General features: G+C 42.6%; 2 protein-coding genes across 2 annotated transcripts; both read right to left on the bottom strand.

Moving 5' to 3' along the window:
* Positions 1–234: 234 nt before the first annotated feature.
* Positions 235–3,953, bottom strand: LOC147322304 (uncharacterized). Its single transcript, XM_086305038.1, has 2 exons — positions 3,932–3,953; positions 235–3,697 (listed from the first exon to the last, which is right to left on the bottom strand). The coding sequence occupies exons 1-2, from the start codon at positions 3,951–3,953 to the stop codon at positions 1,656–1,658; spliced, it is 2,064 nt and encodes a 687-aa protein (XP_086161164.1). The 3' UTR covers positions 235–1,655.
* A 1,741-nt stretch (positions 3,954–5,694) lies between these two features.
* Positions 5,695–16,954, bottom strand: LOC147322303 (uncharacterized). Its single transcript, XM_086306908.1, has 3 exons — positions 16,853–16,954; positions 10,098–10,694; positions 5,695–9,772 (listed from the first exon to the last, which is right to left on the bottom strand). The coding sequence occupies exons 1-3, from the start codon at positions 16,868–16,870 to the stop codon at positions 9,080–9,082; spliced, it is 1,308 nt and encodes a 435-aa protein (XP_086163034.1). The 5' UTR covers positions 16,871–16,954; the 3' UTR covers positions 5,695–9,079.
* Between the last annotated feature and the right edge of the window lie 1,228 nt (positions 16,955–18,182).

Raw genomic sequence — 18,182 nt, 5'->3', positions numbered from 1 at the left:
CCAAAGGCAAACAAAAGGTTATTTTACACGTTATTTCTTAAATGTGTATAAATGGGATGATGACGATAAAAGTAATAAACAATAAATGTAAATCTGTTTTTTTAACTTTGCAGACTCATTTACCCACTCCAGTGACAGCGATAAAAAAAAAAGATCATGACTTTAAAGAGATTATGAACAAAATGCATTACATTTTGTTTTTTGCTACATTAACAACTTTTCCAACTCTGATTCTCTGCAGGACCAACACGGACACCAGTTTAGACTGAAATCCAGTTCCGACGGCACACGCAACATGTTCAAGCTTGCACGGAGGCATCTTTCTTTCAGCTTAACGAGTGAACCGTCAGCTCGTTCAAACACACGTTAAAGTCCGTTTGGCTCGACACCACCGAACAGAGGCAGCAATATAACATAGCTAACATTAACAGTGCAGTGAATCCTGCTTGTGCCGTGATATTCAGGACTGCAAACCGAGCAGCATCACTGACTTTCAGCTTGTTGTGTTTGTGGATATATGACTGACTTTAATTATCCATAAAATCATCACATTCTCTGTAAGATTAAGGTCGACTATTGAACAGCGAATATTTTAAAGGCTTTAAAACCAAGTTAGTACAAACATCACTAATGTCACATAACTTTGCCGACATGTGGCCAACAGTAATGCTTTAATGTTCTTCATTATTAAACATTTGCACATAAATAAGTGACATAGTATTCAGTAAGGCGAGTTTATTTATATAGCACAATTCAACAACAAGGTCATTCAAAGTGCTTTACAGAGACATTAAAAAACAAAAATAAAAAGCATGATTTAAAATTGATTAAAAAGAATTTAAGCTTAAAAGTGTGGATTTGGTGCTTTATTCTATAAAGACACATCTCCTGGATGCACTGGTACGCATCTTCAGTGATGTATCCTAGGGTCATCAGGTGTTTCGGGTCTCTCTCTTTTGGCCACAGCTTGTATGATGTTGGAGACATCCTCATCAAACTTCTGCCACTCGCTCTGGCTGCTGGCTGGGGGCCACTTAATCCGCTGTTGTGGAACTACACTGCTTGGATTGGAAGAGTCCTGTGCATGGAGGGACTGGGCTCTGTGGGGTGCCTCCTGGCCGGGCTCCTCCTGCGTCTCACCAGGTTCAGGACCTGTGCGTTGCACCTCACTCTCCCGCTCCAAACATTTCATTCTAGCCTGATGGACATTTAGGCCACGCTGGTTCTTGCACAGCTTGCCGCAGATACATGTCTTACTCGTAGTCCTTTCCATTGCATTAGTCGTTAACCTTAAGTCCGTCCGATTGGAGACCTCATCCTCCCCCCCTCTCGGGGTCTCCTGGGGGTATCTTTCTTTAGGGCTTTCCATAGCTTTTTGGGTGCTTTCTCGCGAAAACTGCAGACCGGGATGCTAGCCCACCCTGCCCCTGGAGCCGTCTTTCCGAGCTGTCATCTGTCTCTCCAGTCGTCACCAAACTTTCTTGGTTGTCACCTAGACTCTTCCTAGGCGTCACTGGCTCAGCCAGAGTTTAACTATAAAGACACATCTCCTGGATGCACTGGTACGCATCTTCAGTGATGTATCCTAGGGTCATCAGGTGTTTCGGGTCTCACAACATCATACACCCTCGCCCAGGCGACCCAGCCGGGGGTGATCAGGCCCCGACTTGCGTACCAGTAGCTACCCACGGATCAGCCCTCTTAATCCACAGCCACCTTGTGGCTTTCTCTGCCGCTTCACTCACAGCCTGGATGGCCCTCTTCTTGGCTGCCCCAGCCACGCCCAGCCGGCCTAGGACTTTGCAGAGTGATCGTCCTGCAAAGCCCCTACAACCCACTTCTATGGGCTCATAGAAAGTCTTCCAGCCCCTTCCCCTGCACTCTTGCACTAGTTCCTGGTACTTTCCTCGTTTCCTTTCATTAGCCTCCTCAATCCGCTCTTCCCAGGGCACTGTGAGTTCCAGCATGATCAGCTGTTTTGAGGCCTCAGAAATAATTATCATGTCTGGCCGGAGTGATGTTTTTGCAATGTTCTGAGGGAACTTTAGTTGTTTACCCAGGTCAGCCTGTAGCTGCCAATCAGAGGCTGTGTTGAGAAGGCCAGTTGTCAAATGTGGGCGCACCTGGGGTTTCTCTCCAGCCTTAATAAAAGAGATTGCCTTCCTCGGAGCATGATGATGCTTGCTGGTGCTGATTGCTGAGGCAATCTTTTCAGCAACTACTCTGAGCACCTGGTCGTGCCGCCAACGATACCGACCATCGGCCAGGGCCCTTGGGCAGCTGCTAAGGAGGTGTTCTAGGGTCCCTCTTCCAGAGCACAGGGGACAGGCAGGTGTCTCGCGCTTTCCCCACAGATGGAGGTTTGCTGGGCTTGGCAGAGTGTCGTATACTGCCTGCACTAGGAATCGGATCCGGTGGAAGTCTGCCTGCATGATGTTTGCCCAGGTGACCTTGCGCTGCAAGGTGCCCTCCCACCTTGTCCATGCTCCCTGCCGCTCAAGGCCTACAGCTCTGCTTACTCGCTCCTCCTCCACACCTGCTCGGACCTCTTCCTGGAGTAGCTGGTGTCTCTCCTTTCCCTGTGCCCTGCTGACCTGGGCCTTTGGGACGTACCCCAAGCCTGCTCCCCCTGTTGCTAAGACCCCCATTAGTGTTTTCTGCCTTAGGCGTGACTCCACCACCTCAACTGCCTTCTCAGCCTTCCACTTTCTTCCTGTCCTTACCTCAATGCCTGCTGATGCCACCTTGCAGTCTTTAGAATCTCTGTACTGTAGGGCTTCTCGTGTGCGAGCCACCTTGAACTCTTCTGTGAGACCACTGAAGGGTAACTGCACGCTGTTGCTTGTCCCATACAAGGCAGCGCTGGTGAGACTGCGGGGAAGTCCCAGCCACTTACGAAGAAAGCCACTGATCTTTCTTTCAAGGGATTCCACAGTAGTTATTGGAACTGTATAGACAAGCAAGGGCCACAGGATTCGGGGCAGGATGGAATGCTGGTAGATCCAGGCTTTAAATCTTCCAGGCAAGCCGGACTTATCCACCTTAATAAGCCACGCTCCCAGCTCCTCATTTGCCTTCTGAATAGCAGTAGAGTCTTTCAGGCTGGAGTCAAAGAGTTTCCCCAAGCTCTTAACTGGTTGTTCCGTTATGGATGGAATAATGGTTCCTGAAATTGAGAACCGGAACTTGTCCGTCACCTTGCCCTTCTTCAGTACCATCGATCTTGACTTGGAAGGTTTAAAACTCATCCTTGCCCATGAGATGAGTCTCTCAAGACCTTGCAAGATCCACCTACACCCGGGAACTGATGATGTTGTAATGGTGAGGTCATCCATATAGGCTCTGATAGGGGGCTGACGAACACCTGACCTTGTTAACGGCCCTCTGCACTCCACCTCCGCAGCCTTTACCACCATGTTCATTGCCAGGGCAAAGAGCGTAACTGAGATGGTACAGCCTGTTATTATACCTTTTTGGAGTCGGTGCCAGTCTGAAGTAACTGCCCTAGAAGTGACCCTAAGCCTGAAATTGGCGTAATAGTCCAGGATTAGGTCCTTGATCTTGCTGGGGACATGGTGGAGGTGCAAAGCATGCTCAACCAGTTTGTGTGGGATCGACCCATACGCATTAGTTAGGTCCAGCCACAATACAGCTAGGTCGCCTCTCTTCTCATGTGCTTCTCTTATAAGGTGTGTAACTACACCTTATAAGAGGTGTAGTTCAAATGCAATTCAAATGCAATTCAAAATGTAATTCAAATGCAGCTGAGAACAGGTGAGTCTTCAACCTGGATTTAAATAAACTGAGTGTTTCAGCTGATCTGAGGTTTCTGGGAGTTTGTTCCAGATATATGGAGCATAAAATCTGAATGCAGCTTCTCCGTGTCTGGTTCTGACTCTGGGAACTGATAAAAAAAACGGATTCAGGTGACCTGAGGGATCTGGAAGGTTCATACTGGGTCAGGAGGTCACTGATGTATCTTGGTCCTAAACCATTCAGAGCTTTATAGACCAGCATCAGAACTTCAAAGTCTATCCTCTGACAGACAGGCAGCCAGAGTAAAGACCTCAGAGCTGGACTGGTGTGGTCCACTTGTTTGGTCTTAGTGAGGACTCGAGCAGCAGAGTTCTGAATGAGCTGCAGTTGTCTGACTGATTTTTTAGGTAGACCTGTAAAGATGCTGTTACAATAATCAAGCCTACTAAAAATGAATGCATGGACTACTTTTTCCAGGTCCTGTTGACACATCATAACAGTACTTACTTTTAAACGTTTACACTTTGGCCGCTCCGCTTCCACCGTTTTTTTCGGCAAAATTATCCACACCCACCGCCGCGCTATGCAATCTGGGATATGTTGGGCCACGAAGTCTACACCGACACATCTTTAAAATTCAGGGAAATGAAGGAAACATTTGAGGGCCGCATTTCGAGCAGCCTTTGGGATACAGCCCAGGAGTGACTTCGTCGCGTTGCTGTGACGTAATCGGCCTTAAAACGCGGCAGACCCTGAATTGGGATACAGCCCAGGAGTGACATGTTTAGCCACATGTTCTCCTTAAGTTGCTGGTTGTCTGAGTGGTGTCCAAGAAACGATGTGGGCTTCATAGATAATTGGCAAATCTTCTGGAGGAAACCTGGTCTTGTTAGGAGAGACGGCATCCATCCCACTTTGGATGGAGCAGCTCTCATTTCTAGAAATATGGACACATTTATTAAACCCCCTAAAATATGACTATCCAGAGCTGGGACCAGGAAGCAGAGTTGCAGTCTTACACGCCTCTCTGCAGCTTCTCTCCTCCTGAAACGACAGCTTCAACACATAATCTGTTATTAGACTATTAAATATTTCACTTTAATGTTGCAACTACGCACTCACTTCTGTCTTTAAACAAAATAATATTTTCCAGTTACAGAAATTATGAAATCCAAACTAAAGTGTTACTGTTGCTATATGCATTTACTATAAATAATCGATGATGGTGCTGACATGAAGGAAGAGAAAGTTACAGGTTGCATCCTTTGAGTTTGTCTCTGTGCCTTTGGGCGATTTTTATGACAGATGTTTCTGTTCAATTCTTAAATCAACTTTTCAAAACACAAACACTATTTTAAAGCTTTTAAAGAGTAAAATATTAATGATAATTATAATAACAGTAATAAAAACAAAAGCTCTCAGATCCATCAAACCAAGCAGCAGAGAGAACAACAAGTGAAGATAAATCTTTAACCTTGTAGACTTCATTATGTTCCAGCTGCTCTACAGACGCTGTGACCTCGAACTTAAGCAGGTCGTAAAGTATGTGCAGCTCAATAACTTCATAATTACACCCTGTGTAATTATGAAGTTATGAATTATGAAGAGCAAAGATATCCTCTAAATCAGCGTAGCACATGTGCAGCTGCTGGGATTCACTTAAGCATTCGGCTCGTCGCTGTTGCAGATTTTTCTCTCGCTGTTCTGGCTCACAGCGCTGCAAGCACAAAAATAAATATCCCCAAAGGTGTGAAAGGGAGCTAATTAGTAAGAGTATTGTTACTCTCCCCAGGAGTAGTCCAGCAGTAGAAATCAGTCCAATGACAAGGTGTGTAACATCTAGCAGGGTGACAGAAAAACCCAGGGTAACTTCTAAGGACCTCAACGTCTCTCTCACATTGCGTTTTTTAAACATGTTTCCATTTGTCACTTCAGTCTTTACTCTGAAATACAGGAAGAGAAATCATGGCTGAAACAACTTCTCATGAAACCAGGGGTGTGGTCCAACAGTCAGTTTTGGTGAGGAACAGGGGCGTCACTAGGTTTTAAGGACAGGGGGGGCTTAACCCCCAAGAGATGTACACGACATGAACGAACGTAGTGAATGAGCACAAAATTTCACAAACAGAAAACAAAGACTGAGAAATTGTTTTCCTACTTTTTTGGACAGATTAAACATCCTAGGCCACCAATAGATCTATTGTTTTATTTCAGTCTGCTTTATAATACAGTACAACAAAAAAACAGAGGAAATGTGTTTGCCGCATCAATAACAAGAAAAAAAACTGAAAATAAAAAAGTACATTTTTCTGGCTGCAATCACCAGTTACTTGGTGGGTGGAAGCATCAAAGAATGACGTCTGTTTTTAAGAGTTGCAAATCGGTCAATCACTCTGTTGTGACTCAGATGCTGAATCGTGTCTTTTTCAATAGACATGACTGCAAGACTGTGAAGTCTTTTCTGACCCATTGTTTGACGCAGCCAGGAGTGCAGCCGACGCAGTGCACTAAAGGACCGTTCGCACGAGCAGCTGCTGACAGGCACTGTTAGGGCAACTTGGATGGTTGCCTTCAGAGAGGGAAACATGTCTGAATCAAGGAGGTTGAAGCACTGACGCTACCTTAACAATGTAAAGCGAAAGGGACCAACCGAGTTATGATCATATTTGTGTGAATAGCGACAGGTTTATATTATTATTTCTTTAGACTCATATTCCTGCATCTTTATATTGAATTTGTCTGCAAGTTCTGTAAAAAAACAAAAATCGAATAAGTTTAAAAAAAAAACAAAAAAACCCCGCCAAATTATTTAGGGGGGCTTAAGAATATTTTAGGGAGGCTTCAGCACCCCTAAAATAGGCCTAACGACGCCACTGGTGAGGAAGGTTCCTAACTGAGAGAAGTGACCCAGAAGTATCTGTGTAGCAGCCACAATGAATCAAGATCATGAGCTTTATTAACTGATCCAAGTCTCTTCTTTCATCTTCTGTATTATTCAGTTTGCATTGGTAATGCCCATTATTGTAATGCTTTTTTAAGATGAGCAAAACTTTATTTTACTTTGGGTTAGCTGGGATAAGTGATGGATGGAGGGAATTTTACTTCAGCCACAGAAATCCTAAACAGGAAGGAGGAGCAGAGTTACAGTGGATCACTATCCAGCAGGGAAACAAGATTTATTTCAATTTCTTGGCAAAGAGTGAGATTTACGCAGTGGGCAAATTAGAGAGATGACACCATCAGATCCCGAGCCCTCCATGTGTTAATCAAGACACTGCTGCTGTGCTACATCCATAAATAATGAATAAATTAGGAGCTAAAGCTAAAAGGACAGTTTATTTGTACCATCTTCATGTGAACACATTCAAGAACATCACAGATGAAAGAAACATTAAAAACTTCCACACTACACAAAGCTAGAAAAATAGTTTCTTCCTATATGTAGAAAAAACAGAAACATCGAACACCTCCAAGACTCTCTTTGAGAGAACTAAAAACCTTTATTCTCATGGTCCAATCATGAGTGAACTCCCCGATGAAGCCTTGTGTGCTAAAACATGTCAGAGTTTGAAAGGTTAAACATGAGTTTCCAAAACGTTTTGCTGGAGAACAATGAACTATTTGACTGAGTTTCAATTATTTACAGACGAGCAAAACCAGGGGTCCGTTCTTCGTACCTCGCTAAGTAAGTTAGCTGGATTTGATTGTTGACGATTTCACGTGATCTTGGATCGTTCGGTTCCCCGAAGCTCATCCGGGACTTGCTGTCATAGCAGCAGGGCCGTAAGCATAAACCTGCTCGGGAGCAGGTTTACTTTATGTAAACAGGATTAGATCGCGGCCATGCAGGTATGTCCGCTTCATTTATACGAAAGCAACAGCGATATTCCACCACTGTTTCACCATAAATAAATAACATCAATGTAACTAAAGATAATGCAGCACTTGATCCTTTTATTGATTTCACACAGATACATACAGGTCATTTCCTAAAAAAGGGAAATGTACTATTAACATTCTATTACGTGTATGTGATTATTACAGATGTAATTCATATTTCAGAGTAGTAATTGTAAATCACTCCGTGTAATCAAGATGAGAGACCACGGCTATAAAAGCGAAGGTGGATTTGGGAAGCCTGTCGCAGCCATGTCCTGTCCGTATACGCAACCAACCCATTGAGGAAGGTGCAAGATTGATAAGGAGAGTCCTCAGAATTCAGCGTATATTGCGGGACAGACAGGATCCTTCAGCTCAGCGTGACAGTGTGCTCATTGAGAGATATCGATATTCCCGTGAGGGTATTATTTACCTAACCAACTTGTTGACAAGGGGGTGCAGGACCACCACCTGTCTTTTTTTGCTCTGCCCTTTTCTTGGTTGCTGTTATGAACAAACTAACAGACTATTACAGGGTCTCTTTCCAAGAGACGAAAAGCAATATAAGAGATAAATATTACCATTCTGTAGAATACTCCTGTATTTCACTTTTATTTGTTCCCATGTTCTAGTGGGTCCTGTTCTGGCTCTAATGTGTAAGGGGATATAATATAACATATTATAATACAATATAATGCCATATAATATTGGATAATATCGTGTCATATGATAGATCTACCCTACCGCCTACTGGTGTTGGCCGGAGGGGCCGATGGCGCGATATGGCAGCCTGGCTTCTGTCAGTCTGCCCCAGGGCAGCTGTGGCTACAACCGTAGCTGCTTCCACCAGTGTGTGAATGTGAGAGTGACTGAATAGTGGCATTGTAAAGCGCTTTGGGTGCCTTGGAAAGCGCTATATAAATCCAATCTATTATTATTATTATTATTAAATCACCTACGAGTTTAATTTGTCAGCAACTTTCTGCCAGCCCTCTCTCCTTGCTTTTGCAGCCTTTGCAGTGTTCCCTTGCGTTTTAATTAAACTCTGAAACTCCTGAAATCCCTCAATCAAGAGTTCTTGCTCTGCTGCCGAACAATACTGAGCGCGCTCCTTCGACATTTTCGCTGACCAATCAGCGGGTTGCCGATCAATGTTTCTACTATCGATGCGTAGCCCCTTTTACGACACCCAGTGATGTCACATTACTGCGTCCAGCTGTACTAATCGTCAACGGCAGGTGTGTTCGGGGAACCGGATTAGCGAGCTCACGGTTAGCGCGATGGTTTGGTCTTGGATGTGTCATTTGATCTTGGATGTAGTGAGCGACGTACGAAGAACGGGCCCCTGGACAGAGAAAAAAGGACAAAACTGACTCAGTAAAACGACAGAAAATAAGATCTCATGTAAATCTGTATTATGTAGAAGTTCAGCCCAGCAACCAGTTCAGTTCAACACAAGTTCAAATGATTCTATCTGAACTCTGTGGAGCCTGATCTCAAGCTTTTTGAGTCTGACACTGAAACCAGAGGATCTTTCTGTCTCTTCAGATTCACTGTGATCCAGTGATGGGAGTGATTTCAGCCCTGAGTGATCACGCTGATGTTTGCACAGAGCAGACAATGAGGTGAATGTTTGGGCACATTGGTAACAGTGAAACAGTTTATTAGTAACGTGGGATCGTTTGTGTTTGGAGTATGAACTGAGATTCCTGAAGCTCTTGTCACACTGGTCACAGCTGTAGTTTCCTTCCATGTGTGTACGTTCATGATTGTTACGACCATTTGACTGTGAGAAGCTTTTGTCACAGTGTCTGCACTTGTATGGTTTCTCTCCTGTGTGGACTCGTTTGTGTGATTTAAGCTCACATGCAGTGGTGAAGGATGACCCACACTGATCACAGAGGTGCTTTTTAACCCCACTGTGAATCAGTTCATGTTGTTTTAACTCAGTTGATGTGGGGAAGCTACTCCCACATTCTTTGCAGTATTTCAGTTTGTCTCCAGTGTGTCTACGTTGATGTCTTTTTAGGGTGGCTTGCTGACTGAAAGTTTTTCCACAAAGGTCACAACGAAAATCTTTCCCACCACCACAGTGATGACAGGGTTGAGAACTGGATCCATCTGTGTCACTCTGCTTCTAAACAAAGACACAAAGACAGTGTAAGTCAGTCCTTCAACACTTTTATCCTGAACGTCGCCTGAAATAAAGAGCATCTCTGCAGACGTCCAATTACATTTGACTGTTTCAGTTAACACACTCAGTTTACTGGGCTGCAATAACTACAATACTACCACCATAATACTACAGTAATACTAAAATCATAACTGACATGAAAATCTGAATAATCACTCAGAGCTGCTTTTCCATGCAGTAGAATTGCTAACATGCTAACACAGTTTAATGAGCAGAGTTGTTCCAAACAGTCAGGCTAAAATGACAAGATAACAATATAAATACATACCTCACAGTAACTGCACTTGTAGAGTCTCTTTCTGGTGTGGATCTGTTGGTGTAGTCTCAGGTAATGTGGAGCTTTAAAAGTCTTCTCACACAGGTCACATTTATAACGTCTCTCCTCAGTGTGGATAAACATGTGTTGTTGTAACTGTGAGCCTGTTGTAAACTCTTTGCCACACTGTTCACAGCAGTACACATCATGTCTGGTGTGAATGCGTAGGTGTATATTTCGGTTCCCTCTATGGCTGAAAGTTTTTCCACAGATGTCACAGCTGTATGCCTTAATTCCAGAGTGGGTAACTAGATGCCTCTGTAAGTGGCCACTTTGAGTAAAAGCTCTGCCACACTGATCACAGCTGTACGCTTTAACTCCACTGTGGATGAGATGGTGTTGTTTTAGGGATTCCTTCCAGGAAAAAGACTTTCCACACAAGTCACAGCTGAACGGTCTCTCTCCAGTGTGGATGAGCTGATGCTGTTTTAGATTAGCCTTCAAAGTAAAACCCTTCCCACACTCGTCACAGGTGTGTTTTTTCTCTCCCTTTCTTCTGTGAGGTTTGTCGGCCTCCTGAGAGCGCTGACTTCTCGCTCCATGTTGGTCCTGCAGTGACAGAGATACAAACAGAGGCAGTGAGTGAAATGCAGTCGTGGAACAAACTCAACCTTCAAACTCCCTCCATTAACACTAGTTTTAAACCTGAAGGTGGAGTGTGGCACCAAACACCTTAAAGGTCTCTTATCCCCACCTGCTGGTAGTTCTAACACATTACATCCAACCTGCTGTTAAAAATAATTCATGACTGTTCAAACACTAAAATCATGCCCATCCCTCCTGATTGCACGCGCACATGCACACACACTTTTATATTATTTTATAATTTATATTATAGTGTAGTTTCCTATTACATATTTCTTTAATTTTTATAGATTTATACATAATTATTCAGTGATATTAAATCGTATTTTTGTTTATTTAAAAAGAACCCCATTAGCTTCCACAACAGATGTTGCTCATCTTCCGTCAAATACAATCACATAAAATATTATACAATAAAGTGGATTCAAGATATCCGCATAATTTGGCTCTTACATCCACAGTGAGGTTTCACAATTGTTAAAATATAAGCAATCAATAATAACAATATAATAATAATATCAATAACATTCAGGCACATTACACAAATTTCAAAAACAAATCATCTCTTACAATATTTACAACAACTAAAAGCTCTGTGAATCGGCTTTTAAGTATGGGAGCCCGTTTCCGCCACTAAATAAAAACAAAACAGCTAGTATCCATAAGATGAAATTTTGAGAAATATAACTCGAAATTTTGAGAAAAGTAACTCGAAACTTCGAGTTAGCTCTGCCAATCAAAAATATAGGTGAATGAGGTCGCTTTCTTGTTACCCGGAAGCACATGGCAGAGGAACGTGCACTCAAAAACGGATCCCAACAAATTGGCGCTTTCGCGAGTACGTTTGCTGATAGTAACACCATGTGATTCAGCTAATAACACAGGGATTTCATCATTTGTGAAGCCAGGCTGAAAACACTCAGCAATCTGTGCATTCACGACTGGATGTACTACCGTTAGCTTAGTTGTAGCATTTGTAGCTGAGGGCTTCAGCTTCCGGGTAACGAGGAAATGACGTCATTCACATAGATTACTGATTGGCAGCGCTAACTCGAAATTTCGAGTTATGGATCCTTTTTTTTTTTTTTAGTGGCGGAAATGGGCTTCCATAGTTAAGTGTTCATTGAAGTTTTGAATAGTTTGAATAATTCTCTAATTTTATAAGGCAATTTATTCCACTTAAACGTTGCTCTAAATGTAACAGTTTTACAAAAAGTTACTTTTAACTCGAGCATTTACTAAATTGCAGTTTGTTGAAAACTGTGTAATATGATTATGTATTTCATCTGGATACTGCAGCTGAGCAGAAATAAATGTGGTGTGTTTAACAGAATTGCTTTCTTTATAAATACAAGTAAGCCATAGAATATTTTAGTCTGTACAGGAAGCCAAGAAAGTTGATTATGCATTTTATCAATATTAGTATAGTATGAACATCTTAACACTAATCTGGACGCTTTATTCTGGACTAACTGAAGTCTGTTAAGATCTGTCTTATTAGCTGCTGACCAAATGATTGAACAATACTCCAGATGAGACATTACTAGTGCATTAATGACATCTTTCATAATTGAAGAAGTGATACAGAAAGAGCATTTCATAGCCATAGCTATGCCTTGTCCCATTTTCTTAAAAACAATTGATGTGCTGAGACCATGAAAGGTGGTGATTTATGGTAATGCCGAGTAGTTTCATCTGGGTGACGATTTCTAACACTGGCTATGGAAAGACTCAGTTGTGGGCTGTTGACTAATCTGCTTCTACAGTGGGGCAAAAAAGTATTTAGTCAGCCACCGATTGTGCAAGTTCCCCCACTTAAAATGATGACAGAGGTCAGTAATTTGCACCAGAGGTACACGTCAACTGTGAGAGACAGAATGTGGAAAAAAAAAAAATCCATGAATCCACATGGTAGGATTTGTAAAGAATTTATTCATAAATCAGGGTGGAAAATAAGTATTTGGTCAATAACAAAAATACAACTCAATACTTTGTAACATAACCTTTGTTGGCAATAACAGAGGTCAAACGTTTACTATAGGTCTTTACCAGGTTTGCACACACAGTAGCTGGTATTTTGGCCCATTCCTCCATGCAGATCTTCTCGAGAGCAGTGATGTTTTGGGGCTGTCGCCGAGCAACACGGACTTTCAACTCCCGCCACAGATTTTCTATGGGGTTGAGGTCTGGAGACTGGCTAGGCCACTCCAGGACTTTCAAATGCTTCTTACGGAGCCACTCCTTTGTTGCCCGGGCGGTGTGTTTTGGATCATTGTCATGTTGGAAGACCCAGCCTCGTTTCATCTTCAAAGTTCTCACTGATGGAAGGAGGTTTTGGCTCAAAATCTCACGATACATGGCCCCATTCATTCTGTCCTTAACACGGATCAGTCGTCCTGTCCCCTTGGCGGAAAAACAGCCCCATAGCATGATGTTTCCACCCCCATGCTTCACAGTAGGTATGGTGTTCTTGGGATGCAACTCAGTATTCTTCGTCCTCCAAACATGACGAGTTGAGTTTATACCAAAAAGTTCTACTTTGGTTTCATCTGACCACATGACATTCTCCCAATCCTCTGCTGTATCATCCATGTGCTCTCTGGCAAACTTCAGACGGGCCTGGACATGCACTGGCTTCAGCAGCGGAGCACGTCTGGCACTGCGGGATTTGATTCCCTGCCGTTGTAGTGTGTTACTGATGGTGACCTTTGTTACTTTGGTCCCAGCTCTCTGCAGGTCATTCACCAGGTCCCCCCGTGTGGTTCTGGGATCTTTGCTCACCGTTCTCATGATCATTTTGACCCCACGGGATGAGATCTTGCGTGGAGCCCCAGATCGTGGGAGGTTATCAGTGGTCTTGTATGTCCACGCTATTCTTTTAAACAGATTGAAACACATGGTGGGCCTCTCTGGTGCTGTACACAACTGGTTCACTTCCTATCTCTCTGACAGATCTTTTATGGTGAGTATGGATACATGCTCCTCTAAGATCCATAAAATGACATGTGGTGTGCCTCAAGGGTCGGTTCTAGGCCCTGTACTTTTTAATTTGTATATGCTCCCTCTCGGCAGTGTCATCAGGAGGCATGGAGTGAACTTCCACAGTTACGCTGATGACACGCAGCTGTACATCTCCGTGTCTCCTGATGACACCAGACCAATGGATGCCCTTTTTAACTGTATCTTGGATATAAGATCTTGGATGGCAGAAAACTTTTTACAGCTTAACCAGGACAAGACTGAAGTTTTAATCGTCGGTCCTGAGGCTCAGAGAGAGAAACTCTTGTCTAAATTAGAGGCATTTTCACTATGTCCTTCGCTACAAGTGAAAAACCTGGGTGTTATTTTTGACTCTGAGCTTGGTTTTATCCCACATGTTAAACATGTAACCAAAATTGGATTTTATCATCTAAAAAATATAGCCAGAGTCCGCCCTATTCTCTCTCGGGCCAACACGGAGATGCTGATGCATGCTTTCATTACCAGTCGCATTGATTACTGTAATGCCCTGCTCTCTGGTCTTCCTAAGAAGAATATTTCAACTTTACAACTTTTGCAAAACTCGGCAGCTCGTGTGCTGACGAAGACCAGAGGGCGGGCCCACATTACACCGGTTTTAGAATCGCTGCACTGGCTCCCCGTGTGTTTCAGGATCGATTTTAAAGTTCTTTTATTGGTTTTTAAATGTCTTAATGGTCTTGGGCCTTCTTATCTCTCAGATCTGCTTTTACCATACGAACCCTCGCGGACCCTGAGGTCCTCTGGTACTGGCCTTTTGATTGTCCCTAAAGTCAGGACACATACTCACGGAGAGGCAGCTTTTCAGTGGTATGGTCCTCGTCTGTGGAACAGCCTGCCGGAGGAGCTCAGGGCCGCAGAGAACGTACATGTTTTTAAGAACAGGCTCAAGACCCACCTTTTTAATTTAGCTTTTACTTAGCGTTTATTTATTTTATGCTTATTTATTCTATCCTGTTATTCTATTATTAATTTAGGATTTACCTAATATTTTTTGATTTTATTCTTATTCATTTTTTAATCTTCTTACTCTATTTATATTGATATTTATATTGTATCCTGTTCTTATTTATTTTATCATTTTACCCTGAATATATCGTATTGTGTCATATCTCCAGTGTTTCCTCGGAGGGCGCTCTCTGCACCGGGGCTGTGATTGACCGTGGCTGCTGGGTCTCTGGGGGTCCTCTCAGCCTGGCTGGGGGGCTCCTTGGCCTCCCTCCTGCTGTGTGCCCAGCCTGGAGGCTGCGGTCTGTGACCGGCTCCCGGTGCAGACGGCTCCCTGTTATAGTGTTTCCTCACTTGGCTCATGCGAGCCCAGCCCAATTTTTACTCTTTAAGTGTGTGCGTGTGTGTGTGTGTGGGGGGGGGGGGGGGGGGGGGGGGGGGGATATATGTGTATTGAGAGTGTTGGGAGTGAGTTGGAGGGTGGGGTGGGCTGCTTTTAACTATGTAAAGCACTTTGTGCTACATTTTTTTTGTATGAAAAGTGCTTTATAAATAAAGATTGATTGATTGATTGATTGATGTCTTCCATTTTCTGATGATTGCTCCCACAGTTGATTTTTTCACACCAAGCTGCTTGCCTATTGTAGATTCACTCTTCCCAGTCTGGTGCAGGTCTACAATACTTTTCCTGGTGTCCTTCGAAAGCTCTTTGGTCTTGGCCATGGCGGAGTTTGGAGTCTGACTGTTTGAGGCTGTGGACAGGTGTCTTTTATACAGATGATGAGTTCAAACAGGTGCCATTCATACAGGTAACGAGTGGTGGACAGAAAAGCGTCTTACAGAAGACGTTACAGGTCTGTGAGAGCCAGAGATTTTCCATGTTTGAGGTGACCAAATACTTATTTTCCACCCTGATTTACGAATAAATTCTTTTTTTTTCACATTCTGTCTCTCACAGTTGAAGTGTACCTCTGGTGCAAATTACTGACCTCTGTCATCATTTTAGGTGGGGGAACTTGCACAATCGGTGGCTGACTAAATACTTTTTTGCCCCACTGTAATTAACATAGATTTGGATTTAAATACATTTAAAATCATGTTGTTTTTACTTATCCAGTCAAACACATTCAGCAAATTTTGTTGTGACACGCTGATCAGTTCAGAATTGTCACTGGCTGAATAAAACAAGGTGGAACCTTTGGCATACCCAAGATTAAGCCAAGACATATTGCAGATCGTCAGTGAAAACTGAATAGAGAAGTGGAGCGAGGCAGCTGCCTTGGGGTAAACCGCAGTTCATAACTGAGAAATAACCATTACAATAAACCTTCTGCTATCTTCTGTCCAAATAACTTTTCATCCAGCACAAAGCAGCTGGTGAAAATCCATAACATTTTAGTTTATCAATCAAAAGATCATCATTTATCAAATCAAATGCAGCACTAAAGTCCAAGAATACCACTTTCCCATCATCTAGATGTTTATACCATAAATTATCTGTCATATGAATTAGAGCTGAGCTGGTAAAATGACCAGCTTGGTTCAGTGAAGAAAAATGTCTGATTGTAACCTGAGGGTTTTTTTACATTAAGAAAAAGGCACCAAACATCAAACCTATTTAAGCCTAAACAGTAACACATGAAAGTAGAGTAGGGCGATATGACCAAAAATATTTATCACGATATACATTTGAAAATTTGTGATAACGATATAACTGACGATATAATTGAGGCGAGACAAAATACTTTACAACTCCACAACTTTATTAGTGCAAAAAATCCCATCAATGTATTTTCACTTAAACAAGCAGCTGTTTTTTTATGTGCATTAAAGTTATATAAAAATTTAACAGTGCAAATGCAAATTGCTTGCTGAGAGTTTAACCAAAAGGATTTTCCAGAGGAAATTGGCTGACATTTGCTCCAAGGCATTTGTATTTGCACTGTTACATTTTTATATAACTTTAATACACATAAAAAACAGCTGCTTGTTTAAGTAAAAATACATTGATGGGTTTTTTTGCACTAATAAAGTTGTGCAGTTGTAAAGTATTTTGTCTAGTGTCAATTATATCGTCAGTTGTATTGTTATCGCAAATTTTCAAATGTATATCGTGATAAATATTTTTGGTCATATCGCCCTGCTCTGTCTGTCACCTTCTGTGTTGAGCTCATTGTTTCCTCTGTAGTGGCTGAGCTGAGTCCAAGTAGCTGAAAATGTTCCTCTGCTGCTCCGTCAGACTCTTCTCCTCCTGCTGATCAGCTGGGACACAAAACAGATCTTTGTTAGGCTCCACACTGCACTGAAGAGTCAAAGTGTCTCATATGTTCATCTGACAAAAAAACAAATTTTTGCTTCCCGAGGTGTGCAAACAGACACAAAAGGTTTGAGCACCGATACCAAATTTAGCAGTATGCAGACCAGTAGCAGGAGAGACTGAGGCCTGTTATTGGAATCAAATGCCCAGTGAGCCGACACAACGATTTGCACAAGACAAAGACAGCTGTGTTTTATCCTGGAATACATTTATTTTACATTTTCTTGAAATGTTTTTCATTGTAGCACTTTTACCTCACACTAGGAGTGCAACGATACACAAAATTCACAGTTCAGTCGGTTCGATACTTTGGTGTCACGGTTCAATATTTTTTTAGAGACAAAAATTTTCATGCCTTTTTAATTTGTCATTTATTAAAATTATAAATATATATTTTAACTCAAAAGTACAGTTTTTAAATTTAATGTTGCTGAAACAACAAAAAATAAATAAATAAATCTGATTGAGGAATCACTCATCTTTGGAAAGAGAGTTTATTACAGAGAAATGGCTCTTTCCAAAATAAAAGCTATACTATACTCTTCTTCTGGCTATATTCTCAGCAGCATATTAAACATATCAGGTCCCTATAAGGAGAATCATGTGCTAACAGCTGTCTAAATCACTCTGTAAAGTTTGTGGCATGCGTGCTTGTTGTTTTTGTCTGCTTCCACTTGTCTTTGCACTAGGATGATGTCGGCATAAATGTGTAGTCATATTCATTGTGTTCCCACTAGTGCTGTCAGCGTTAATCTCGTTAAAATGACGTTAACGCCACAAATCTCCCTTAACGAGTTACCATGGATCGCCCCGTGCGTGGGGCTGGACGGCGTCAACACATTAACAAGCTAACTGCGCTAACACACTAGTTCCCACCAATTGAGCATTCCGTGGCACAGCCGACATACTGTTTTACTTTTGTCCATGACGCGCTTACCATCAGGGTCATGCTTCACATGAAAATCAAGACAGTTCCAAACACCAGATCTGAATGAGGGTGGGGGAGCTTCAATTTCGGGTAGCATTGAGGCAGTTGCCATGTTGCAACGAGCTTAGCTTCTGTCTTGCTAGCTTGCGCTACGCTCAGTGGATCTGCACTCGACAGTGCAGCCTAGGCGTAGTAGTCGAACGCAGATGCACTGAGCGCTCAACACTAGGGATGGGTATCG

The sequence above is a fragment of the Aulonocara sp. 'chitande type north' Nkhata Bay genome, linkage group LG9, assembly GCF_057382095.1.
Source record: "Aulonocara sp. 'chitande type north' Nkhata Bay isolate Kocher_YH1m ecotype deep benthic linkage group LG9, A_spYH_male_GT1.1, whole genome shotgun sequence".
NCBI classification, from domain to species: domain Eukaryota; kingdom Metazoa; phylum Chordata; class Actinopteri; order Cichliformes; family Cichlidae; genus Aulonocara; species Aulonocara sp. 'chitande type north' Nkhata Bay.
This window is presented reverse-complemented; position numbering and strand designations above follow the sequence as displayed.